This window comes from Hemiscyllium ocellatum, chromosome 25 (assembly GCF_020745735.1).
Source record: "Hemiscyllium ocellatum isolate sHemOce1 chromosome 25, sHemOce1.pat.X.cur, whole genome shotgun sequence".
NCBI lineage: Eukaryota > Metazoa > Chordata > Chondrichthyes > Orectolobiformes > Hemiscylliidae > Hemiscyllium > Hemiscyllium ocellatum.
The window spans coordinates 6,940,210-6,966,515 of NC_083425.1; the positions used below are offsets into that span (position 1 = coordinate 6,940,210).

Here is a 26,306-nt window from a genome sequence, read left to right on the forward strand (position 1 = left end):
TTTCAGGATCTCCAAGTGACCTACTTAGACTACAGAGTCAATAAGACCGGGTTAGACACATTAGAAGATAAAATGAGGGCGATTATAGGTGCCAGGTTACCAGAGTTTAGAGCTTTCCATGGGCCGGTGAATCTAGAATTGTAGATTCTCAGTTTTTGAGCAAAATGATGTGTTATTTTTTACATACCACAACAAACCCCCTTAAAATATATCAAGGCAATAACCTTGACCCTTATGTTTATTTTATTTAAAGGCAAATGTAAGGCACTGCGTTCCAGATGTGATTTGATTGGTCCACTACCAAACTTTAAGCAAGACACACTTTATTCTTATATCACAATTAAAATACAAAGAAAAAAAACTTTAACTCCAATGAAATACTTAACGAACAAATATATTATTTAACTATTAATCATCAACTGTTCCAATATAACGGCATCCATAAACACACCCTTGGCAAAAGCAAATTCAGCATTTCTGACGTGCTATCTCCAGTCCAGGAGAAAGGAACATGGAGAAAACAGTCTCGCAGCAGAGAAAGAACTCGAGCTTTTTGCTGCAGCAGAGAGAGAGCTGTACTTATCGGCCAGCTCCAACTGCAACTGAAAGCAAAATTAAAATCCTTGGGTCTATGTGAGCTTGGCTTGAACTACTCATGCTTCTTCGGTGAAAAAACAACATTCAAGGAGCTTAAAGCTATTTACCAACTGCTTCTGAGACAGACATATTGACACCACTGACAACATCTCTCTGCAAGAGAAACAGCACAGAACAATCCCTCTTAAAGGCACATATCCTCACATATTGTAAATATTCATATTTGTGTCATTGATGCGGCCATTTTGTGGTTCATGAATGTGGTATCAACTTAAGAAAACTGCTTGGATCTTATTATTTATGAACCAGAAGGAAAGAACCTTGTGTAATCTTCACCACGGCTGGGAACGCGTTTTAGAATCCAGTAACCAGGCAGTTGCAAAAAATTACCTTCATAGTCAAATGGCCTGTTGATTCTATTTGTCCAGGATTACAAATGAAGAATGACAACTTGGGCAAGGAATGGAGAGGCCTAATGATGACTGTGGAATTTTACCCTCAGGATCCCTAAGACCAGAAGATTTAGGAGCAGAATTTAGGGGTCAGTTTTTGCCCAATGTATTCAGGAGGGTTTCCGGACACAGTAGGAGAAAGTGAGGACTGCAGATGCTGGAGATCAGAGCTGAAAATGTGTTGCTGGAAAAGCGCAGCAGGTCAGGCAGCATCCAAGGAGCTGGAGAATCAACGTTTCGGGCATGAGCCCCTCCTGAAGAAGGGCTCATGCTCGAAACATCGATTCTCCTGCTCCTTGGATGCTGCCAGACCTGCTGTGCTTTTCCAGCAACACATGTTCAGCACAGTATATAGATAGGCCAACAAGAGGCGAAGCGACATTGGATTTGGTACTGGGTAATGAACCCAAACAGTTTTTAGATTTGAAGGTCAGGAACCACTTTGGTGATAGTGACCACAATTCAGTTATGTTTACCTTGATGAGGGAAAGGGATAGGTATAGACCGCAGGGCAAGAGTTATAAGAGGGGATAAAGCAATTATGATGCAATTAGGCAAGATTTAGGATGCAGAGGATGGGGAAGGAAACTGCAGGGGATGGGCACAATTGAAATGTAGGGCTTATTCAAGGAACAGCTACTGCATGTCCTTGATATGTATGTACCTGTCAGGCAGGAAGGAAGTGGTTGAGCCGTGGTTTACTAAGGACATTGAATCTCTTGTCATGTGGAAGAAGGTTTATGTTAGGATGAGATGTGAAGGCTCAGTTAGGGCACCTGAGAGTTACAAGCTAGCCAGGAATGACCTAAAGAGACAACAAAGAGCCAGGAGGGAACATGAGAAGTCATTGGCAGATAGAATCATGGAAAACCTCCAAAGCTTTCTATAGGTGCATCAGGAATAAAGGAATGACTACAGTAAGATTAAGGGCAATCAAGGTCAGTAGTGGGAAGTTGTGCGTGGAGTCCGAGGAGATAGGAGAAACATTAAATGAGTATTTTTCGTATTCACATTGTAAAAAATAATGTTGTCAAGGAGAATACTGAGATACAGGCTACTAGACTAGACAGGATTGAAGTTCACAAGGAAGAGGTCTTAGTAATTCTGGAAAGTGTGAAAAGATATAAGTCCCCTGGGCTGGATGGGATTTATCCTAGCAATCTCTGGGAAGCCAGGGAGAAGATTGCAGAGCCTTTGGCTTTGATCTTTATGTCATCATTGTTGACAGGAATAGTGCCAGAAGACTGGAGGATAGCAAATATTGACCCCTTGTTCAAGAAGGGCAGTAGGGACAATCCTGGTAATTATAGACTAGTGAGCCTTACTTCGGTTGTGGGTAAAGTGTTGGAAAAAGTTATAAGAGATAGAACTTATAATAGAAAGGAATAGTTGATTAGGAATAGTCAACACAGTTTTGTGAAGGGCAGGTCATGTCTCACAAATTTTATTGAGTTCTTTGAGAAGGTGATCAAGCAGGTGGGTGAGGATAAAGTGGTTGATGTGATATATGTGGATTTCAGTAAGGCGTTTGATAAGGTTCCTCATGGGAGGCTATTGAACAAAATATGGAGGCACAAGATTGAGGGTGATTTAGGCGGTTTGGATCAGAAATTGGCTAGCTAAGAGAAGACAGAGGGTGGTGGTTGATAGGAAATATTCATCAAGGAGTTCAGTTGCTTGTGGTGTACCAAAAGGATCTGTTTTGGGTTCACAGCTATTAGTTTTTTATAAATGACTTGGATGAGGGCGTAGAAGGATGGGTTAGTAAATTTGCAGATGACACTAAGGGGGGTGGAATTGTGGTCAGTGCTGAAGGATGTTTCAGGTTACAGAGGGACATAGATAAGCTGCAGAGCTGGGCTGACAGGTGGTAAATGGAGTTTAATGTGGAAAAGTGTGAGGTGATTCACTTTGGAAGGAGCAACAGGAATAAAGACGACTAGGCTAAGATTCTTGGCAGTGTAGATGAGCAGAGAGATTTCGGTGTTCTTGTATATAAATCCCTGAAAATTGCCACCCAGGTTGATAGGGTTGTTAAGAAGGCATATGGTATGTTAGTTTTTATTGGTAGAGGTACTGAGTTTCGGAGCCATGAGGTCATGTTGCAGTCGTAGAAAACTCTAGTACAGCTGCACTTGAATATCGTATACAGTTCTGGTCACCATATTATAGGAAGGATGTGGAAGCTTTGGAAAGGGTTCAGAAGAGATTTACTAGAATGTTGCCTGGTATGGAGGGAAGATCTTATGAGGAAAGGCTGAGGGACCTGAGGCTGTTTTCATTAGAGAGAAGAAAATTGAGAGGTGACTTAATTTAGACATATAAGATAATCAGAGGGTTAGACAGAGTGGACAGTGAGAGCCTTTTTCCTTGGATGGTGATTGCTAGCACGAGGGAACATAGCTTTAAACTGAGGGGTGATAGATATAGGACTGATGTCAGAGGTGGTTTCTTTACTCACAGAGTAGTAGGAACGCACTGCCTGCAACTTTAAGGGTATTTACATGGTCACTGGATAAACATACGGATTAAAATAGAATAATGTCAGATAGATAGGCTTCAGATTGGTTTCACAGGTCGGTGCAACATCGAGGGCCGAAGGGCCTGTACTGCGCTGTAATTAAATTGGGTCTGCTCCACTACTCTATCATGGCTGATATGTTTCTCAACTCCATTCTCCTGCCTTCTCTCTGTGATCCTCCATCCCCTTATCAATCAAGAACTTATCGATCTCTTAAACACACAAATGACTTGGCCTTCACAGCCCTCTGTGGAAATGAATTCCACAGATTCACCACCCTCGCCAGAGGAACAAGTTCCTTTTTTTTACAGTTTCAAAGAGTCATCTCTTCACTCTGAGGTCATGTCCTTATGTCCGACTAATGGCAACATCTTCTCCATATTCACTCTGTCCAGTCCTCTCAATAATCTGTATGTTTCAATGAAATCCCCCCTTTTCCTTCTAAATTCCATCAGTATAAACTCAAAGCTCTCAATCACTCCCCGTATGACAACCCCTTCACCTGGGATAATTATTGTAAACCTCTTCTGGACCTCCAACGCCAGCACATTCTTTCTTTGGCACGTGGCCCAAAACTGCTCACAATGTGTCTGACCAGAGCCTTTTACAGCCACAGCAGTACATCTCTGCTCTTGTATTCTAGTCCTCTTGAAACAAGTTCTAACATAGCAGTTGCCTTCCTAATTGTCAACTGAGCTTCGTGTTAATTTTCAGAGAATTCTGAACTAGGACTCCCAAGTCTCTTGATGCTTCAGATTTCCTTGGTTAGAAAATAATCTGTGCTTCTACTCTTCCTACCAAAGTGCATAATCTCATAGTTTCCCACATTATATTCCATTTGTCACTTTGTCCATTCTCCTAAACTGTCCAAGTCCTGCAGTTTCTCCACTTCCTGAACACTTGCTGTCTCTCCACCCACCTTTGTGTCATCTGCAAACTTAGCAACAATACCCTCCATTTCTACATTCAGATTATTACTGCATAATGTGAATGTGTGGTCCCAACATGGACCTCTGCAGAACTCCACAAGAGATAGGTTGCTGTCCTGTACTCTCTACCTTCTGCCAGTCAACCAATACTTTATCCATACCAGTACCTTGCCTCATCACCATGGGCTCTTATCCTATTTAGCAGCTTCCCGTGCAGCACCTTGTCAAAGGAGTCAAAAGTCCAAATAGATCACGTACACTGCATCTCCTTGTTTGTTCCTCCTCAAAGAATCTAACAGATTTGTCAGGCATGACCTCCCCTTGATGAAACCATGCTGAATTTCACTATGCACTTCCAAGAAGTACGCAATCTATCCTTAATAATGGATTCTAAATATTAAAACGACTGAGGCCAATTTCCTGTTTTCTGCCTCTCTCCCTTCTTTAAAGAGGGGTGTTACATTAGCCATTTTCCAGTCCTCTGAGATCCTTCCTGACTCCAGTGATTCCTGAAAGATACCCCAAAGCACTCTACAGCCGGGTAATTACAGTACAGTGTAATCACCAAACTATGCACAGTGAGCTTACATAAAAATGCAACATGATAGTGACCAGATGATGTAGCTTAGTGATGTATGAGAGATAAATACTGGCCAGTACACTAGAAGAACTTTCCTGACCTTCAATGAAACAGTGCCATATGTTCTTTTATGTCCACCTGACAAGGCAAATGGAGTTTTGGTTTAAGAAGGATGGATAGGTGCTTCCTTTTGGAAGGGGATAAACAAAGATCTACAGCACACTTCATCAACTGGAATTTAGTTATACTCAGAAAATCCAAGTACTGAATGACTACTGCACCTTTACTAAGAAGAATGTTTCCTTTGAGTGGCTTGTGATTAGTTGAGCTGAAATGTTTCCCAGTACAGATGCCTTTGGAAGACTGGAGTCATAACACCATGATTTAGCATAATCAAGGCTGCACACATAATAATTACAAGCCACTCTCTGTGTTTGTTCTTAAAACATCAAAAATAGTGTGAATTCCTGTAGCTGGGCTGCTGGGAAACTTCAAAATGTACCAGTCAGCCACATTCAATTCATTGCATTTTATTATTATTTTATAAAACTTGGCTTAATGTTACATTTTTAAAATGTTTGTAATTATGACTGTCTTAAAAAGTCTAGTTCCCAGACACCTCACTCCATTGCTGTGTTATTAATCTCCTTGAATCCTCTGGTTACAGTCTTCTGTCAATTCCACACCTAAACTTTCTTGTGATTTGGTTCGATAGAAACCACATCTGACAGCTCCTGAGTTTTTTGGCTCATCTTTCAGAATCTGGTTTTTGTTGTCCTGATCCCCCACCTGGAAAGCCCTTTCTTTTTGTTGTTACTTACTGAGAGATTATGCTAAATTCAGAATGATGCTGAGACCGGAACAGAATGAACCCCAGACAATGCTGCTGAGCACATTAGGTTTCTGTCTTAGATGTACTTTCTGTGACAAAAAGATCCCTGAACTCAATGGAAGAGACAAAAGACCAACATGGAGAGAATGCTCAAAGGGAACTTGTATTAATCAAGGTGAAATTATTAGTGATTGGAACACAACATTTTTTCAGTTTTGCCATCAGCATTCTTGGGTCAGGCTGAGCATAGGTTAAAACTAGATCAAGGTATAACAAAGGTTAAATGTAGAGCAAAATTTCTTTCAGAGCTGAAAATGTGTTGCTGGAAAAGCACAGCAGGTCAGGCAGCATCCAAGGAACAGGGGTATCGATGTTGAAGGGCTCATACCCGAAACGTTGATTCTCCTGCTCCCTGGATGCTGCCTGACCTGCTGCGCTTTTCCAGCAACACATTTTCAGCTCTGATCTCCAGTATCTGCAGTCCTCACTTTCTCCTACAAAAATTTTTTTCACTCTGCTTTCTACTTCCTTTTTTTGTTCACTTCTGGAATATGAGCATCAGCAGCTGGCACATTGTTTGTTATTCATCTAGAATTGCTCTTGAGAACCTCTTGAGAAGGTGAGCTGCTATCTTGAATTGTTGCAGGCCAAGTAGTGTAGATACACCCAAGTGCTGATAGGGAAGGATTTTGATTCAGCAATAATGAAGCAACACCTATATAGCTCCAAGTTGGGATATTGTGTAGCTTGAAGGGGTGCTGCATGTATCTTTGGTTTTTGTCCTTCCATACCATGGAGGTCACAGGATTGGAAGGTGCTGTCGAAGGAGTCTTGTTGAGTTCCTGCAATGCATTTTGTAGATGGTACACACTACCTCCTTGTGTGATAGATGAAGGAAGTGAATGTCTAAGATGACGGATGTGATGCTGATCAAGAAGATTGTTTAGTCCAGATAATGTTGGACTTCTTGAACTGCATTCATCTGGCAAGTGAGGAATATTCCATCACACTTCCAACTTGTGCCTTATAATTGGTGGACAAGCTTTGGGGAATCAGGAGATGAGTTTAAGATCGGCCTTATTGCCAATTGTGCTGGTTGGAGTGGGCCCATTAAGAACTCAAAAAGGAATTCTTAAACTCATTTAATCTTGAGATCTCATATCAACAGGAAGACTTTGATCCTTGCTGATTGGATTTATACAGATCTGGGAGTGAAAAGATTGTGTTTTAAATCGTTGTTGCAAAAGTGTTTGAAAGGGAGGAATATGATTTTATTTCTCCTCCATCTGTTTGAGGTTATTAATATAATTTACTGCATTTTATTACATGAAACAAACCTTTTGGCCCAACAGGTCCATGCCATATACTGTACTCCACACGAGCCTCTTCCAGCTTGTCAGATCTTCTTATCTGACTCAATTTACAGTTTTTAAAACATTCATTGTTATTTGATGTGTTTCGTGCACTGCAATAGGATTACTGTTCTATAGGGAAATCTGAAAAACACTTTGATATGCCCTGGTGTTGTGAATGGTGCTATCTGAATGCATCTCTTTCTTATCTTGCCAGAGTCCCTTGTACCAAGAGTCATGTGCAGGGACATCAGCATTTTGATGTGCTTGTTTCACCAAAAGAAAACTGCTTACAACCAAGCATAATTTAACAAGAATGTGTGGCCTTCGGTTTATACTCTAACAAATCCAGGGAAGTTCTTTTCTGTTTTGTCTTTTTACTTGATAAATATCATAGTTAAATTCTTGTAAGTGTACCAATTCCACATAATATAGTGGATACTTTAATTGTGTAAATTCAGCATTCACACTAAAATTGTATACAGTGTATTCACTGTTGCAACATGTAATACTTTGGATCATAGCAAGCCAACGGAAATCGAGATAGATGCTTTGGCAAAACAGAGTCAAAATTATGTACAGAAGCAGTCTAAATGTAACAGAGATAAATCAAACTGTTTATGCTGATATCCAGAATTTGTAATCCAGGCTTAGCATTCAGATGTTATGGAGAAGAGTCAGATTTGACTTAAAATGTAAACTTTGTTTCTCACTCTGCAGATACATTCTATCCAGATAACTATCTCCAGTTTTAGATCTAAGAGGCAGATCTAGGTATTTACCACTATTCTGTATTATTTTTCCTTATACGGGATGGCTACTGTCACAATAACAGGAAGCTAATGTAACAGGCTCTGCTGAAGACTATGAAGCCAGTAGGGTGCCTGAACTGAGAATCGTTTGGACTAAGAAATACCACACTAGCTACTGTTGTGTGGTCAGAATGAACAATGAGTAAAAGAGTATCGGACTGGAATATTGCATGTGATCCACGACAAAACTGATCATTCATACATCATTCAATTTGTGGATATTGCAAAACATTCTGTTCTTCATGAATACTCTATTAAATCCCTCAACATTAAGAAAATATAATCAATGGACAAGTTAACAAAATCACATACCTGAGTATTATTTGTCCCATTAATACAAAGAATCAAAAACATATGGCAAAAAGTTGGAGCAGTGAGGGAATCTCTCAGTACATTCAGCCATTGTATCTCACAGTTTTAATTACTGTTTATGGCATCTACTAAACTATGCGTTTGGTTTGTATCCAGGCACCAACATAATGCAGCCAGTTTAAGCAATTTTGCACAGATCACATACTTAATGTGCAGGAAAGATAACTAAAGCTAGATAGATGGTCACCATTATTACAGTACCAGAGGAAGCACTTTAGCCCATCATGTCTGTGCAGTTCTCTGCATAGAAACCCGATCAGTGCATCAGCCTCACTCTATCCCGGAGACTGTGAAAGTTTACGTCCTTCAAATTCTCATCTAACTTCCTTTTGATTTAATTCATCATCCTTGGAGGCAGTGAATTCTAGGTCTGCACCAGTCGAAAAGGTTCTCAGCTATATCCTTCTGCATCTCTTACCCTTGTAGGAAAGTTTCAGACCAGAAGGTATCATCTCAGAGTAAGGGATTGTCCATTTAAGACAAAGGTGAGAAGGATTTCTTTCCTCTTGGAGATGATTAATCTGTGGAATTCTCTACTGCAGAGGGCTGAACTGGTTAATTATCCTGAAGGCTAAGAACATATCTTATCCAAACGTGTCATATTTTTGTACAAATCTATTTAGAGTACCATCAATCTCCAATCCCAATTTCTCCATTCCAATCTTGTAGCAAAAATTTCTCATCTCTATCCTCATTCATGTGAAGTGGAGCTACCTGATGAAGGAGCAGTGCTCTGAAAGCTAATTCTTCCAAATAAGCCTGTTGGACAATAACCTGGTATTGTATGATTTTTAACTCCTTCACATGGGGTATGTTTGCCTCGTGTCAGAAGACATTGAGAAAGTTAGACTCCAGACTAAGCTGGAAAAATAAATCTATACTAGTTGAATAATTTTTATTGTCTGTTCAGCAGCATCTTCACAAATTACATCACAATGACCATTGCAGGGTTAATTGAGACAGTTCCAAGAACTTCTCAATTTTTAAAGAGGATTTGAACAACGAGGTTACTGAAGATGCATCTGGCCACTGGCCTCTGGAATCTGCTTGACATTATCCCAAGCGACAAATCATACCCAACACTCCATTCTTCAATCCATTCAAAATTCCAAATTATCCAGAACACTATCGTCCAGAACGACTGTATAGTTAATCCTACTCAGCTACTCCTTATTCTCATTGACTCAGCTGTGGACAGGATATATATACGTGGGCAATTTTCCACATTTCCACAATCCATAACACATTCCAGCTGTTGTAAGTATACTTGTACAGTTTGATTAGGAATGTGACTAGTTTTGGAGCATAGAACTTCACTACTACATCTGGGGTGATGTCATAACTTTTTCTTTACCCAGTACCAACAGCAGTTTCTTGATATTAGATGGAGTGAACTGAATTGTCTGAAGATTGGCAACTGAAATAATCCAGGGACCTCTGGAGATAACACAATGCAGGAGCAGGAGTAGGCCATTTGGACCCTTAAGTTTACTCTGCCATTCAACAGACCATGTTAGAGATGAAAAAACTGTAGATATTAGAATCCAAAGTCGACAAGCAGGAAGCTGGAATATCACAGCAAGAGGAGGTAGAGAAGTCAATGTTTTTTAAGAAGGGACCCTTCTTATTTAAACTCTTTTTTTAGATTAGAATCCCTACAGTGTGGAAGCAGGCCCTTCGGCCCAACAAGTCCACACCGACTCACCCAGACTATTTTCCTCTGACTAATGCATCTAATACTATGGCCAAGTCACCTGACCTGCACATCTTTGGACTATGAGAGGAAACCGGAACATCCGGAGGAAACTCACGCAGACACAGGGAGAATGTGCAAACTCCACACAGACAGTCGGCCAAGGCTGGAATCGAACCCGGGTCCTTGGTGCTGTGAGGCAGCAGTGCTAACCACTGACCCACTGTGCCACCCCTTCAATAAATGATTTTTATATATGCATTATGCCAAGCAATTGTGTAGAGATAAATATATTGAATACACATCCAAATATAATTTTTTTGTTAGTTTTACAAAACCAAACAATTTCTGAATTTGTTTCTGGAAAAAAGTAATTATTGTAACATGAGAATGTTCTACCTGAAAAAGGGTTATACCCAAAACTTCCACTTCTCTACTTCCTGATGCTGCCTGGCTTGCTGTGTTCTCCCAGCCTCCTGCTCATCTACATTCAATAGACCATGGCAGATCTCCTACCTCATCACATCCTCCCCAGAATGCCTTAATTCTTTTAGTAGCAAAAAAATTGATTGATTTATTGTGTTGAATATACTCAATGACTGAGCATCCATGTTGTCTGGGGCAGACTATCTCATAGTTTCACAACTCTTTTAAATTTTATTCTACATCAAGATTATTCTAAGTTCCAGCCAGGGGAAACATTTAGTCAGAATCTACCCTGTCAATTTCTATTCTAACTCACTTCTCAATTTTCTAATGTCCAAGAGTACAGGCTAATCTCAATTTCTCCACATAGGAAAATTCTTTCATCTCATGAACCAATCTAGTCTACATTTATTGCACTAAAACTATATAAGGTACTCCAGATGTGGCCTCAACAAAGTCCTGTAAATTTGTAGCAAGGCTTCTTTATTCTGAGATTCAATTCCTTAAACGCTTACATATCATTCGTCTTCCAAATTCCTTACAGTTCCTTCAGGTGTCTTTCTATAATTCAACTGAGAATGAAAAAGATCATTTACATTGCTGCATTGCAGAATAATCAACAAGATGCAGTGCAGCAACTCATAAAGGTTTCTTTAGTTGCACCTCCCAAACCTACAACAAGAGCAGCAGTGCATAAAAACACCATTATCTCAAATATCCCAACCGTTCGACACCATTGCAACATGGATATGCATTCATTATTCCTTTATCATCAATAAGTCAAATCCCTAGAACTCCCTAGCTAACTGTACTATTGAAACGGGTGCACTACAAATATTACAGAAGTTTCATAAGGTGGCTCACTACATATGTATTGAAGGTGAAGACAGGTTTGGATAATAAGTTCCAGCCTCGCCAGTGATTCTCCCAATCCAATAATTACTTTTTTCCCAGATACAACTTAAGAAACCTGCTCGGTTTCATAAAACTAACAAAAACTTATATTTGGAATTGTATTTAATATATTTATCTCTCCACAACTGTGTGGCATAAAAATCATTTATAAAAGGAGTTTAAATATAAATTGAAAGAAGTGCTGATCATTTTGGGATTTCAAAGTCATTTTTTCTTCACTTGATTGTGATCAGTTTTAAATGTCTTGTTCCTTAGTTTTGATACAGACATGGAACTTCTGGAACAAAAATAAAGCAAAGTACTATGGATGTTGGGAATCAGAAGGAAAACAGAAATTTCTGGACAAACTCAGCAGGTCTGGCAGCATCTATGGAGAGAATGTAGAGTTTTGAGCCCAGTAACCCCTTATTTGTTACCCAAGTCTGCTGCTGTGCTGGTTGTCATAGTATTCAGTGTGTTAATCACATTTGCTTCAGATTCACCAACACTGTGCAAATTAGATAAATCAGCCAATAGATTTATTTGATAAAAGGAAACGTATAGTTAGGGAGCGAAGACAAAATTCGGATCCAACGTGGAGTGACACTGTGCTGTGATGATGACAGGCTATCATGACAGAGGTGCTATCTTTAGAATGATACATTAGTCTGAGGCTCCATCTACCCTCTCAAGCAGACATTGAAGATTCCATGGCACCAGGGAAATTATCCATCTTTATGCATCAACAAAAACTCCAAAAGCAAATTGTGTGGTCATTTATCTCATTTTTGTTTGTAATTTTAGTGTACAATTGGTTGCCTATTGAACAACAATACGTGACTACACTTAAAAGTACTTCACGGCAATAAAGTATTCAAGCATGTCCTGAGGTTGTGAAAGGTGCTACAAAAATGCCAATATTCTTACCAATCAAATATCGAAACAGACTCATGTAGCTTATAGCCTGTTCCAGTTCCAAAGATCCTTGACCAGTAAAATGTTAGCAAGTAACTTTTTTCAGTTCCTATCAATAAACTGTCTCCAATATTGTAGACAAAGAGCAGATCTATTCACATCAAATAAATTATCAGAACTTTTCTCCAAAGCATAGAAAACAGTAGCACACTTGAGAAAGGTGAAGTTAGTCAGAATGATGTCTTCACCTGTAGAATTAACTTTTCAAGTCAGATTTTAAAAGAATGAACCTTTACAATCTGAGGGATTGATCAATGAAGACTTTGGTTAGGCCACACTTACGAGTATTGAATTCAATTCTGGTCGCCACATTACAGGAAGGATGTGAAGACTTTGGAGAGGGTGTAGAAAAAGGTTACCAAAATGCTGCCTCGATTATACGGTATGAGCTTTAAAGAGAGGCTAGAAAAACTGGTGTGAAAGTGCTGGGGTGGACAAAGTCAAAAGTCACCTGACACCAGGTTATAATCCAAAAGTTTCTCTTGAAATCACAAGCTTTCGGAGATGTAGTGAGGGAGAAGAACACACAGACACAGAATTTATAGGAGAGAGATCAAAAGATCATACAACTGGTGTGAGTGGAGTGTCGAATAAAAAGTCTCTGTAGGTGACCAAATGCAGACTTGGGTGGGTTCCACCTGCTCCTAGTTCTTCTATTCTATGTTCATAATTTGTAACCAGACCTCTATTTTGTCACACTTCAGGCTTTTTTTCCAATGGAGTAAATAAAGCCAGTCTGTCAGTCCTTTTTTGATATATATACACATATACAGCCCGGCATGTCTGGTATCATCCCACATATCTTCTCTGCATCCTCTCCAGTGCTTATATGTGTTTATATTATATGGAAACCAGACTGTAAGACTGTGTTTGAAGTGCAGTCTAACAAAGACTCAGTATAAGTTTAAGCATCATTTCCTTACTTTTCAATCTTGCTAATGGTACTAATTTAAACTAATTTAGGCAATCTCAAATTCCTAGCCTGTGAGAATCTATTAGCATGAAACCACATGTAATTATTGGTATTAAAATTAGCCATCACCTTCAGAAAGGCCACAAAAATAATTGGTGTGGGAAATGAAAATGGAACAGTTCAAGCAGAGGGTATTTCTCTGAAATTGTCAGTCGGCACAGTGTTGAAGATTACTTGCATCTGACCTGAGATGGTATGTTCACAGCACATATCAACTGGTTAGCTCAGTTGGCTGATGATGCAGTGACATCAATAGCTTGTGTTCAATTTCTACACCAGCTGAGATGGCTCTCCTTCTCAATCCCTTCCCTTGATTGAGGCAAGATGACCTCAGGTTAAACTACCACCAGTCAAATTTTTCTAAAATGAGACAGCAGTCTTATAATCTGTTAAGACAATGCTAACTTTACATTTTTAGTTGGAAGATGTTTCTTTCCTTAGTGATGGCATCTAGCACAAAGCTGAGGTTGAGTTGTAGGCTGAGTCCTTGCAACGCACCAAAGGGACCCAAGTACATACAAACATGGAGTGAGCCACTTGGTCCTTCTAGCCTGGTCCGCATTTAATAAGATCATGATTGATCTGATTGAGGCCACAACTCCACCTTCCGATCTTTCCACAATAGCCTTTGACTTCCTTACCAGTCAAGAACCATATCGACCTTGTCATAGAATCATACAGCACGGAAACAGACCCTTCGGTCCATGTCGACTTTAATCACAAATTAATCTAGTCCTACCTGTGTGCACTTGGCCCATGTCCCTCCAATCATTTCTTAGTCGAGTACTTATCCAAATGTCTTTTGAATGTTGTAACTGTACTCACATCCACCACTTCCTCTGGAAGTTAAGAACATTTTCTGTGGAAAAATGTCCCTCGTCTTTTTCAAAACTTTTCTCCTCTCACCTTAAAAATATGCCCCCTAATCTTGAAAGTCCCCACCCTAGGGACAAGCCACCTATCATTCACATCCCTCATAATGTTATAAACTTCGATAAGGTCACCCCTCAATCACTTACACTCCAGTGCAAAAGTCCCAGCTTATCCAGCCTCTCCTTATAACTCAAATCCTCCATTGAATGCAATAACCTTGAAGCTTCAATTGAAGCATCAGTCAGAATCCAACAGCACAGAAGTCCTTTTGTATCCATTTGTTTCATGCCCTTGCTTTTCCCTAATAACCCAACAAAATTTTTCTTTTCAAGTATTTATTCAATTGCCTTTTGAAAGTTATCACAGAATCTGTTTCTACTATCCTATTTTTTGATCATGCATCAGGCTTCATTCATTAATTATTGACCCACTGTTACTTCGCGTCTGTTACCTGTTCTTGAGTCTTCAGCTCTTTGTTTTCTATCTCATTTTCTAATACTTGGATTTGGTTGCGATAGTTTTCTGCTTCATCTTCCAGAGTCTAAATCAAAAATCAGCAAAAATAAATTAGTTTGTATTACACAAGCTAACACTTCAGACGTTTAAAAGAAAACATATGATAAATGTCAAAGACAATGTTTCAACAGAAAATAAATTCACTGGATTTGCTGTGAAATTCTTTTCCTATGTTTCTCTAATCATCCTAGAGGTTCAAGGATTGCGTGTGAACAGACTGTGTCTATGGAAAGATCTCCTCAAGAACTGGTGTGTGAAGTGACTCCACATATTGTAAGAGCCTCTTAGCCCCATTCATGATTTCACCAACAGGGGCTTCTAAACAAAATGTCTCCAAGTAGCCAACCCTTTACCACTACCTTTTAAACAAGGACTAACAAGAAGACAATGCTGAGAGATACCAACAAGTGCAAACACGTCCCACATATTGATACTTAGACCTGTAAAGTAATTCAAAGAAATAGTGTCAATGCAGTACTTTTGAAAGGTGGTTATGATTGCAAAATAGAAAACACAACAGACATTTTCCACATGGCAGTATTGCACAAACAAACAATAAAAGAAATGATCATAGCACCTGTCTTAGTGATGTTGAAAGAGGAATAAATGCTGGCCAACACGACAGGAGAATTTCCCTGCTCTTCTTTGAATAGTGCCATGACTGTTTTGCATCCCATTGAATGAGTAGATGAGTCTTTAGTTTATCATCTTATCCAATGACAAATCTCCAATAGTGCAGCATTCCTTCTGCAGCTACTGGAATCTCAGCAGGAATTATGAACTGAAGTCTCTAAAATAGGAATGAACCAGTAATCTTTGAGCCTAGAGCTCCCACATGACATCTCCTTGCCATTTTCGTCTGCAAACTGCCTGCAGCCGCCTTCATTTTCCACCATCTATCTTCTGTGGCTTCACCACTTTCCCGTCAGCTAGTTACTATCATCATATTCCTGCAACAAGCACTGATTTTCTGTTTCTTAAAATAGATAAACAGAAAATTGCATGAGATCTTCATGTCAGGAATATAGAAGTAAAGCTTGTGTCTTTTCAAACTTAAAGGGATTTTAATAAATTATAAATTGTCAAACTATGTTTAAAAATTTGTTGTCTAAAATATTGATGTATAATATCATCAGCTAGACATATAAATGTCTTGGAACTTTTTGAAAAGAACACTTTTCAAAGTGAAGGGCACTGGCTACAGAGCAAAGATGTTGCATTTGTGGAGAAGCTGCTTGTATGGAACCAAGTCTGCAACACCATAGCAAGTCACAAGACCCAGTTTAGCCTTGTGCAAGTGCATGGGATGTGATGAGTTAATCTTCATCTAATTAACGTCAACGGCTTGTTGAACTGTAGGAGTATCATCATTCTTCACTCCACGACCACATATGGAGGGAAATGGGCCAAACACAGGCAAATGTAACAGTTCAGTTCAGTTTAGGAAACTGAGTTGGGCCAAAGGATTAACTTGATTGCAATGAGTGAATTTACTCACTTGCTGCCCAGGGCCACTGAAGCCAATTAAAGCAGCTCAATTGCTCCTCTCGCTAACTCAGCAGAAGGTAGCAATCAATCTGGGTGTGTTTGGTTCACATGACTTGCTTACATAGTACTTGCACAAAGTCATTAGGACAGCATAAAACATTACTGTTCAGTCTTGATCTGAGCTTGCAGAATGTGGTTTTAAATACTCAATTGAGGAACTCAAAATTTGGTTCGCTTTCTTAACGAGATAGTCAAAATTGAAACAACCAATCAATTGGAAAAATGTACACACATCTACTTCGGGGCAGTTTGCAGTCAGATCCAGACTGCTTGGAATCAATTTTCTCAATGAAATTTACTGTTAGGGCTGGGCTCCATCACTGTCCTTGTGTAAAAAAAAACTGCTAACAACTACATTATACTAAACCATAGACTCCTCTCATGGAGTCAGTGGAATAAAATGACATTGTAATTTGCTTAGCTCGGATTAACGGCTTCTTTGAACAATCACATCTTTTACAAATTCATGATCAGAAATATGTTTTAGCAAACCACAATAAAGAGAGAATCTTTTGAAAAAGTGGAGAAGAAATCTTATGGTTTTAGTATAACCCACAATTTACATTTTCACATATGGTGACATTCTTTAATCATGGGAATCTTCAGCAACAGAACAATACAGATTCCAAGCCAGAAGGTTTTGATATCATGATAATGCTTCAGTACTTTATTTACTGAATGAAGAACACTGTCTGAGCTCTCCGTGGGATAGTGGTGAAAGCACCAATCCATGCATATCTAAAATTCCTAGCTTTAATTCCTGGTCTGTATGTTTAGTTGGTCTTAGTTGGACCGTTAGCAGGCATTTTGTGCTCGGAGATTTGGGAGGGGTAAGAAATTCAATCAACATTCCCTCTATTCGTTAACACCTATCTCTATGACTCTATGACACCCTGCTGCCAGTCAATTCCTTCTCCATTGAGTTCAGGCTGTAAGTGCAGTGAGGCTAGTCTCTGTGCTGACCTCAATAAATTCCTGGGTTTGAGCAGGTTTAAAATTTTCAGGGTAGGCTAATTATACTCTATCAAGGGAGAGTGATCAGTAGTTTCAGCCGGTTGAAGCAGCCAAGGTGGCTCTTTCATCTTATAAGGCTACTATCCTTGAGAAAGACTGTAGGTTAGATAAGAAAGGCAATGTTAAGGTGTTATTGATGAGACAAATGTCATTTGCCTTGAGCTCAGAACTACTTTCTAACACGTATTCCCCATTTGGAAAGAAAGCCGGAGTTTAATCAACATTTCCTGTTGTTTCTAGTGAAATGCTGAGGAACTTGGTGGGGCAGTTCCTGGGACAATTCCCACTGGCCTAGAAATTACCACAACATGGATCACCTTGGTCCCGATTATTGAGATTTGCACATATATGTTTGTGTAAGGGTTTTAGGATATTAGCCAATGTTAACGGAGTAAACAAGCAAAAATCACTGCCTTTAGAACAAATGGGGAACAACACATGATTTTTTTTCTTGGATTATTGGAACACAGCTGCAGATTTACTTTCCATCACATATTTGGAACCATTCTTGCCCTGTTTGGAAAGGACCCAAATGATTGATAACCTAAAGAGTTAATTATGCCTATCAGTAATTAATAATACAGCATTTGAACAGTCCGAATAAATATCAAATAAAAAGAAAGTGATCCTTCCTTGCCACCATTGTGCACTCAACTGCACAATGGAAATGTGTAAACATCAATATTTAAGACCATCAGCATAACTGATCTCTTCACACTTGTGAATGATTCACAGCAAACATATTGGTTCAATTCCTATATCTGATGTGACAAGTAAATATTATGGCAGAAATAACAGGTGAAGTAAGATTTTAATTTTCTGTTTGTTGAAAGTGCCTGATCTTCACTTTCTAGCTGCCTTTAACGCTAATAAGCAAGACAAGACCTTGCTATGGAGAAACCATGTGGTCAAACTGATATCTCACCATTTAGAGAAGTATTTGTATGTCAATGACATGTGCCACTAGATTATTCAAGTCTTTGGAAATTACACTTTTACTTGCATGTTGTAGAATCTGGGATACAAATAACATTGCAGGAATGAAGTACCATCATATAACATATTTCAGCAGTGGCCGCCTAGCTATATGTAACCAACAATGTATGCAATGGACAGAGATACCCATAAACTCTTTGAGGATGACAACTACTTTCTTACTTATTCTCTCCCAATACCAGTTTCTAAGTGGCCTTTTATGAAGTTCATAATAATAGAAGTAGAAATGGCTATTCATTCACAAGGAATTCATTACTGACTTTTGCGGGATATTACTCATGCCCCTCTACACATTAACAGCACAGAGGTGGAACGAGTGGAGAGTGTCAAGCTCCTGGGAGTGGTCATCTATAACAAGTTTTCTTGGACTCTTCATATGGACGCACTGGTTACAAAGGCCTAACAACATCTCTTCTTCCTCAGGCAGCTGAGGAAATTTGGCATGATGGCCAACATCCTTGCCAACTTTTATAGGTATGCCATCAAGAGCATTCTGTCTGGATGTATCACTACTTGGTATGGCAACTGTACCATTCAAGATCAGAGAGAGTTACAGAGAGTGGTGAACTTGTCTTGGACAATCACAAAGGCCAACCTCCCATCTATAGAATTCATCTACCAGGCCCGCTGTCAAGGAAAGGCCGCCAGCATTCTCAAAGATCCATCCCACCCTGGCAATGCTTGTCTGCAACCTCTACCATTGAGGAGAAGGTACAGAGGCCTGAATACGCACCAGCCGGTTTCAAAACAATTTCTAAGCTACTGTTGAGAGAATACTGAATGGACTCACAAACTCGTAACATTCACCTGCACCTGTGTTTCTGTTTTGCCACTGTTTACCTATTTTGACTTATCTATGCTACTTAACTCTGTGAGCTGCCTGTATTGCTCGCAAGACAAAGCTTTTCACTGTGCCTCGGTACATGTGACAATAAATTCAATTCAGTTCAATTCAATTCAATTCATCTCAACAAATCTCAACTCCTACAGAATACATACAGAACTCCTACAGAATTAATTAAATGACCAAGATCATTGTTCCACATACATAATTTCCAAGAAGGAGGTTGTATATAAATATTCCTTAACACTAATTTCTAGAATATTAATTCTTGCATTCTGGATAAGGCACTGTTAGAATCCACTGGCATTATATCAAAGACCAGCGGGAGGGTTGTCAATGTTCTGGACAATAATTATCTCTCCACTATGGAAATAAAATTTGATGATCTGATTACCACTATCTGTACGCAAATTTTTTAAATTCACTCATTGGATGTGGATGTCACTGGCTCCTACATTACAACAGTAACTACATTTCATGGTACCTGATTACTAATAAAGCACTTTGGCATGTACTGATGTCATGAAATACAAATATTTTCTAAACCTGTATATACAAAACAGAACTATTGTTTGCTGCAGGTGTCATCTTCCCCTTCTCCAGCGACACAGGAATTATAATGCCCCATGAAATATTCTGTTATTTCAGTCCATAAGTAATTCTGTGATCTCCAATGCCATTTGCAGCTGAAAGTTTATTTAGATCCTTCCTGGAGTTAACTGACACATGATTGTTCCACACGTCTTGCAGGGAAAAACACATTTACACAATAAATTGTATGGCTGCAAAGGCAAGAAATAGTTCTCTAGTTAAGCTAAGCAAAAGCATTGTAAGGAAAGGAGCAGAAAGGCAGCAAAGAACACAAGGGAGGTGAACATGAAGGATGACGAACATTGTTGTGAGGGGTGATGAACATTGTTGAGAGGGGGTGGTGAACATTGCTGTGAGGGGGTGGTGATGAACATTGCTGTGAGAGGATGATAAATATTGCGACAGGGGGTGATGAACATTGCTGTGAGGGGTGATGAACATTGCTGTGAGGGGGTCATGAACTTTGCTGTGAGAGGGTGTTGAACATTGCTGTGAGGGGGTGATGAACATTGCAGTGAGGGAGTGTACACATGCTGTGAGGGGGAGATGAACATTGCTGTGAGGGGATGGTGAACACTGCTGTGAGGGGATGATGAACATTGCTATGAGGGGTTGGCGAACATTGCTGAGAGAGGGTGATGAATATTGCTGTGAGGAGTTGATGTACATTGTTGTGAGGGGATGATGAACTTTGCTGTGAGAGGGTGATGAACATTGTTGTGAGAGAATATTGAATATTGCTGAGAAGGTGTGATGAATATTGCTGTGAGGGGGTGATGAACATTGCTTTGAGGGGGGTGGTGAATACTGCTTTGAGAGGGGTGGTGAACATTGCTGTGAGGGAGTGATAAACAATGCTGTAAGAGGATGATGAACATTGTTGTGAGGGGTTGATGTGTATTGTGAGGGGATGATGTACATTGCTGTGAGGGGATGATGAATATTGTTGTTAGGGGGTAATGAACATTGCTGAGAGGGGGGTGAAGAATATTGCTGAGAGGGGTGATGTATGTTGCTGTGAGGGGGTGATGAACATTGCCAAGAGGGAGTGTGACATTGCTAAGAGGAGGTTATGAACATTGCTGAGAGAGGGGATGAGCTTTGCTAAAATTGGGTGATGAACGTTGCTGAGAGGAGGTCGTGAACATTGCTGAGGAGATGTGGTGAACATTGCTGAGGGAAGGTGATGAGCATTGCTGAGATGGGGTGATGAATATTGCTATGTGAGGTTGGTGAACATTGCTGAGAGGGGGTGATGAATATTGCTATGTGAGGTTGGTGAACATTGCTGAGATGGGGTGATGAACATTGCTGAGAAGGGGTGGTGAACATTGCTGAGAGGGGGTGATGAATATTGCTGTGAGAGTATGATAAATATTGCCGACAGGGGGTGATGAACATTGCTGTGAAGGGGTGATGAACTTTGCTGTGAGAGAGTGTTGAACATTGCTGTGAGGGGGTGATGAACGTTGCTGTGAGAGGGTGATGAACATTGCAGTGAGGGGGTGTTGAACATTGCTGTGAGGGGGTGTTGAACAGTGCTGAGAGGCGGTGATGAACATTGCTGTGAGGGGATGATGAACATTGTTGTGATGGGATGATGAATATTGCTGTGAGAGGGTGATGAACATTGTTGTGAGAGGGTGATGAACATTGCTGTGAGAGGGTGATGAACATTGCTGTGAGGGGGTGATGAACATTATTGTGAGGGGATGATGAACATTGCTATGAGGGGGTGATGAACATTGCTGTGAGGGGATGGTGAACATTGCTGTGAGGGGGTGATGATCATTGCTGTGAGGGGATGATGAACATTGTTGTGAGGGGGTGGTGAACATTGCTGTGAGGGGATGATGAACATTGCTGTGAGAGGGTGATGAACATTATTGTGAGGGGATGATGAACATTGCTGAGAGGGGGTGATGAATATTGCTGAGAGGGGGTGATGTGAGGGGGTGATGAATATTGCTGTGAGGAGTTGATGTACATTGTTGTGAGGGGATGTTGAACTTTGCTGTGAGAGGGTGATGAACATTGTTGTGAGGGGATGATGAACATTGCTGAGAAGGGGTGATGAACATTACTGTGAGAGGGTGATGAACATTGTTGTGAGGGGTTGATGTATATTGTTGTGAGGGGATGATGTACATTGCTGTGAGGGTGTGAGGAACATTGTTATTAGGGTGTGATGAACATTGCTGCGAGGGGATGAAGAATATTGTTGAGAGGGGTGATGTACGTTGCTGTGAGGGGATAATGAACATTACTGAGTGGGGGTTGATGAACATTGCTGAGAGAAGGTCATGAACATTGCTGTGAGGGGATAATGAACATTGTTGTGAGGGGGTGATGTACATTGTTGTGAGGGGATAATGAACATTGCTGTGAGGGGGTGATGAACATTGCTGTGAGGGGGTGGTGAACATTGCTGTGAGGGGATGATGAACATTGCAGTGAGTGGGGTAATGAACATTGCTGTGAGGGGGTGATGATCATTGTTGTGAGGGGGTGGTGAATATTGCTGAGAGGGGATGATGGATATTACTGTGAGGGGGTGATGAACATTGCTGTGAGGGTTGGAAAACATTGTTGAGAGGGGATGAGGAACATTTCCGAACAAGGGCAATGAACATTGCTGTGAGGGGGATGATGAACAGTTTTGTGAGGGGGTGATGAACATTGTCGAGAGGGAGTGGTGAACGTTGCTGAGAGGAGATGATGAACATTGCTGCGATGGAGTGTTGAACAATGTTGTGAGGGGGTGATGAATATTGCTGAGAGGGGATGACGAACATTGCTGCGATGGAGTGTTGAACAATGTTGTGAGGGGGTGATGAATATTGCTGAGAGGGGATGATGAACATTGCTGCGATGGAGTGTTGAACAATGTTGTGAGGGGGTGATGAATATTGCTGAGAGGGGATGACGAACATTGCTGCGATGGAGTGTTGAACAATGTTGTGAGGGGGTGATGAACATTGCTGTGATGGAGTGTTGAACAATGCTGTGAGGGGGTGATGAATATTGTTGAACGTGAGGAGATGATGAACTTTGCTGTGAGGGGTTGGTGAACGTTGTTGAGAGGGGGTGATGAACAATGCTGTGAGGGGGTGATGAACATTGCTGTGAGAGGGTGATGAACATTGCTGTGAGGGGGGTGATGAACATTGCTATGAGGGGAGTGATGAATATTGCTGTGAATTGGGTGATGAACATTGTTGCGAGGGGATGATAAACATTGCTGTGAGAGGGTTATGAACATTGTTGTGAGGGGGTGGTGAACATTGCGGAGAGGGGATGATGAATATTACTGTGAGGTGGTGATGAACCTTTCCAAGAGGGTGTGATGAACATTGCTGTGAGGGTGTGACAAACATTGCTGTGAGGGGGTGATCATTGCTGTGAGGGGGTGATGAACATTGTTGAGAGGGGGTGATGAACACTGCTAGTGGGGATGATGAACATTGCTGAGAGGGGGTGGTGAACATTGCTGAGAGGGGATGATGAATATTACTGTGAGGTGGTGATGAACCTTTCCAAAAGGGTGTGATGAACATTGCTGTGAGGGTGTGACAAACTTGCTGTGAGGGGGTGATGAACATTGCTGTGAAGGGGTGATGAACATTGTTGAGAGGGGGTGATGAACACTGCTAGTGGGGATGATGAACATTGCTGAGAGGGGGTTATATTCATTAGAATTTAGAAGTATGAGGGGAGATCTTACAGAAACATACAAAATTTTGAAGGGAATAGATAAAATAGAAGTAGAGAGGATGTTTCCACTGGCGGGTGAAATTACGATAAAATGGCATTGCCTCAAAATTAGCGGGAGCCGATTAAGAACTAATTTGAGAATGAACATCTTAACCCAGAGGGTTCTGAATCTATAGAATTCCTTGCCCAATGAAGTGTTTGATGCTTCCTCAGTAAATATTTTTAAAGCTAAGATAGATAATTGTTTGAACAGTATAAGAATTAAGGGTTATAGTGAGAGGGTAGGTAGATGGAGCTGAGGCCACAAAGAGTTCATCATGTTAATAAATGGTGGAGCATGCCCAAAGGGTCAGATGCCCTACTCCTGATCCTCGTTCCTATGAACATTGTTGATTGGAGATGACGAGTATTGCTGAGAGGGGGTGATGAACATTGCTGAGAGGAGGAATGATGAACATTACCGAGAGGGGTGAGGAGCATTGCTGAGAGGGTTTGGTGAACATTGCCTACAGGGTATGTGGAACATTGCTGTGAAGGGGTGATGAACATTGCTGTGAGGGGGTGATTTACATTGCTGAGAGGGAGTGGTGAAGAATGTTGTGAGGGGATGGTGAATATTGCTGTGAGGATGTGATGAACATTGCAGAGAGGGGGTGATGAACATTTCTGTGAAGGGATGATGAATATTGCTATGAGGGGTGATGAATATTGCCGAGAGGGGGTGATGAACATGGCTGAGAGGGGATTATATTCATTAGAATTTAGAAGAATGAGGGGGGAATCTTATAGAAACATATAAAATTTTGAAGGGAATAGATAAGGTAGAAATGGAGGTGATGTTTCCACTGGCAGGTGAAACAATGATAAGACGGCATAGCCTCAAAATTAGTGGGTGCAGATTTAGAAATAATTTGAGAATGAACATCTTAACCCAGAAGGTTGTGAATCTATGGAATTCCTTGTCCAATGAAGTGTTTGATGCTTCCTCAGTAAATATTTTTAAAGATAATTTTTTGAACAGTATAAGAATTAAAGGTTATGGTGAGAGGGTGTGTAGATGGAGCTGAGGCCACAAAGAGTTCAGCCATGATGTTAATAAATGGTGGAGCAGGCCCAAAGGGTCAGATGCCCTACTCCTGATCCTCGTTCCTATGAACACTGTTGATTGGAGATGACGAGTATTGCTGAGAGGGGGTGATGAACATTGCTGAGAAGGGGGATGATGAACATTGCTGAGAAGGGGGATGATGAACATTGCTGAGAAGGGGAATGATGAACATTGCTGAGAGGGGGTGATGAACATTGCTGTGAGGGGGTGACGAACATTGCTATGAGGGGGTGACGAACATTGCTGTGAAGGGGTGATGAACATTGCTGAGAGGGGGTGATGAACATTGCTGTGAGGGAATGGTGAACATTGCTGTGAGGGGGTGACGAACATTGCTGAGAGGGGACGATGAACATTGCTGAGAGGGGGTGATGAACATTGCTGACAGGGGGGTGATGAATATTGCTGTGAGGGGGTGATGAACATTGCTGAGAGGGGGTGATGAACATTGCTGTGAGGGGGTGACGAACATTGCTGAGAGGGGGTGATGAACATTGCTGTGAGGGGGTGATGAGCATTGCTGAGAGGGGAGTGAAATGAACATTGCTGAGGGGATGATGAGCATTGCTGAGAGGGGGTGATGAATATTGCTGAGGGGATGATGAGCATTGCTGAGAGGGGGTGATGAACATTGCTGAGGGGGGTGATGAACATTGCTTAGAGGGTGTGATGAATATTGCTGAGCAGGACCGATGAACATTGCTGTGAGGGAATGAGCAACATTGTTGAAAGGGGACAATGAATATTGCTGAGAAGAGGTCATGAACACTGCTGAGAATGGGTGATGAACATTGCTGAGAGAGGGTTGATAAATATTGCTGAGAGGGGGTGATAAAATTGCTGAGAGGTGGGTGATGAACATTGATGAGAGGGGATGGTGAACATTGCTGTGAGGGGGTGGTGAACATTGCTGAGAAGGGGCAGTGAACATTGCCCAGTGTAGGTGGTGAATATTGCCAAGTGGTGATGATGAACATTGCTAGTGGTAATGATGAACATGGCCAGACGAGGGTGATGGACATTGCTGAACAGTGATGATTAACATGACCGGGCTGGGATGATGAACATTGCCTAGTGGTATTGATGAGATGCTGCCTAACCTGCTGTGCTTTAACCAGCAACACATTTTCAGCTAGTGGTGTTGATGAACATGGCCAAGTGGGGGTGATGAACTTTGCTGAGCGGTGATGATGAACTTTGCCTGGTGGTGATGGTGATCATGGCCCAGCAGGGGTGATGAACATGGCCAAGTGGGGGTGATGAACGTTGCTGAGTGGAGTTGGTGAATATTGCCGAGCGGTGACGATGAACATTACCTCGAGGTGATGATGAATATGGCCAAGAGGGAGTGATGGACATTGCTGAATGGTGATGATGAACATTGCCTGGTGGTGATGATAAATATGGTCGAGCAGGAGTAGTGGATATTGCTACATGATGATGATGAACATGGCCAAGAGGGGGTGATGGACATTGCTGAATGGTGACGATGAAAATGGCCAAGCGGGGGTGGTGGACAATGCTGAATGGTGATGATGAAAATGGCCAAGAGGGGGTGGTGGACATTGCTGAATGGTGATGATGAACATGGCCAAGCGGGGATGATGGACATTGCTGAGCAGGAGTGATGGACATTGATGAGCGGTGATGATGAAAATGGCTGAGCGGGGTGATGGACATTGCCAAGCAGTGAT

General features: G+C 41.0%; 1 protein-coding gene across 4 annotated transcripts in view; it reads right to left on the minus strand.

The window, feature by feature from the left end:
* Positions 1–26,306, minus strand: part of cep112 (centrosomal protein 112) — a 572,452-nt gene that overhangs the window by 39,618 nt on the left and 506,528 nt on the right. For all 4 annotated transcript variants that reach the window (XM_060844726.1, XM_060844724.1, XM_060844725.1 and 1 more), the window contains one exon: positions 14,733–14,822. In XM_060844726.1, coding sequence (XP_060700709.1) covers positions 14,733–14,822 — 90 coding nt within the window. The remainder of the gene's footprint in view (positions 1–14,732; positions 14,823–26,306) is intronic.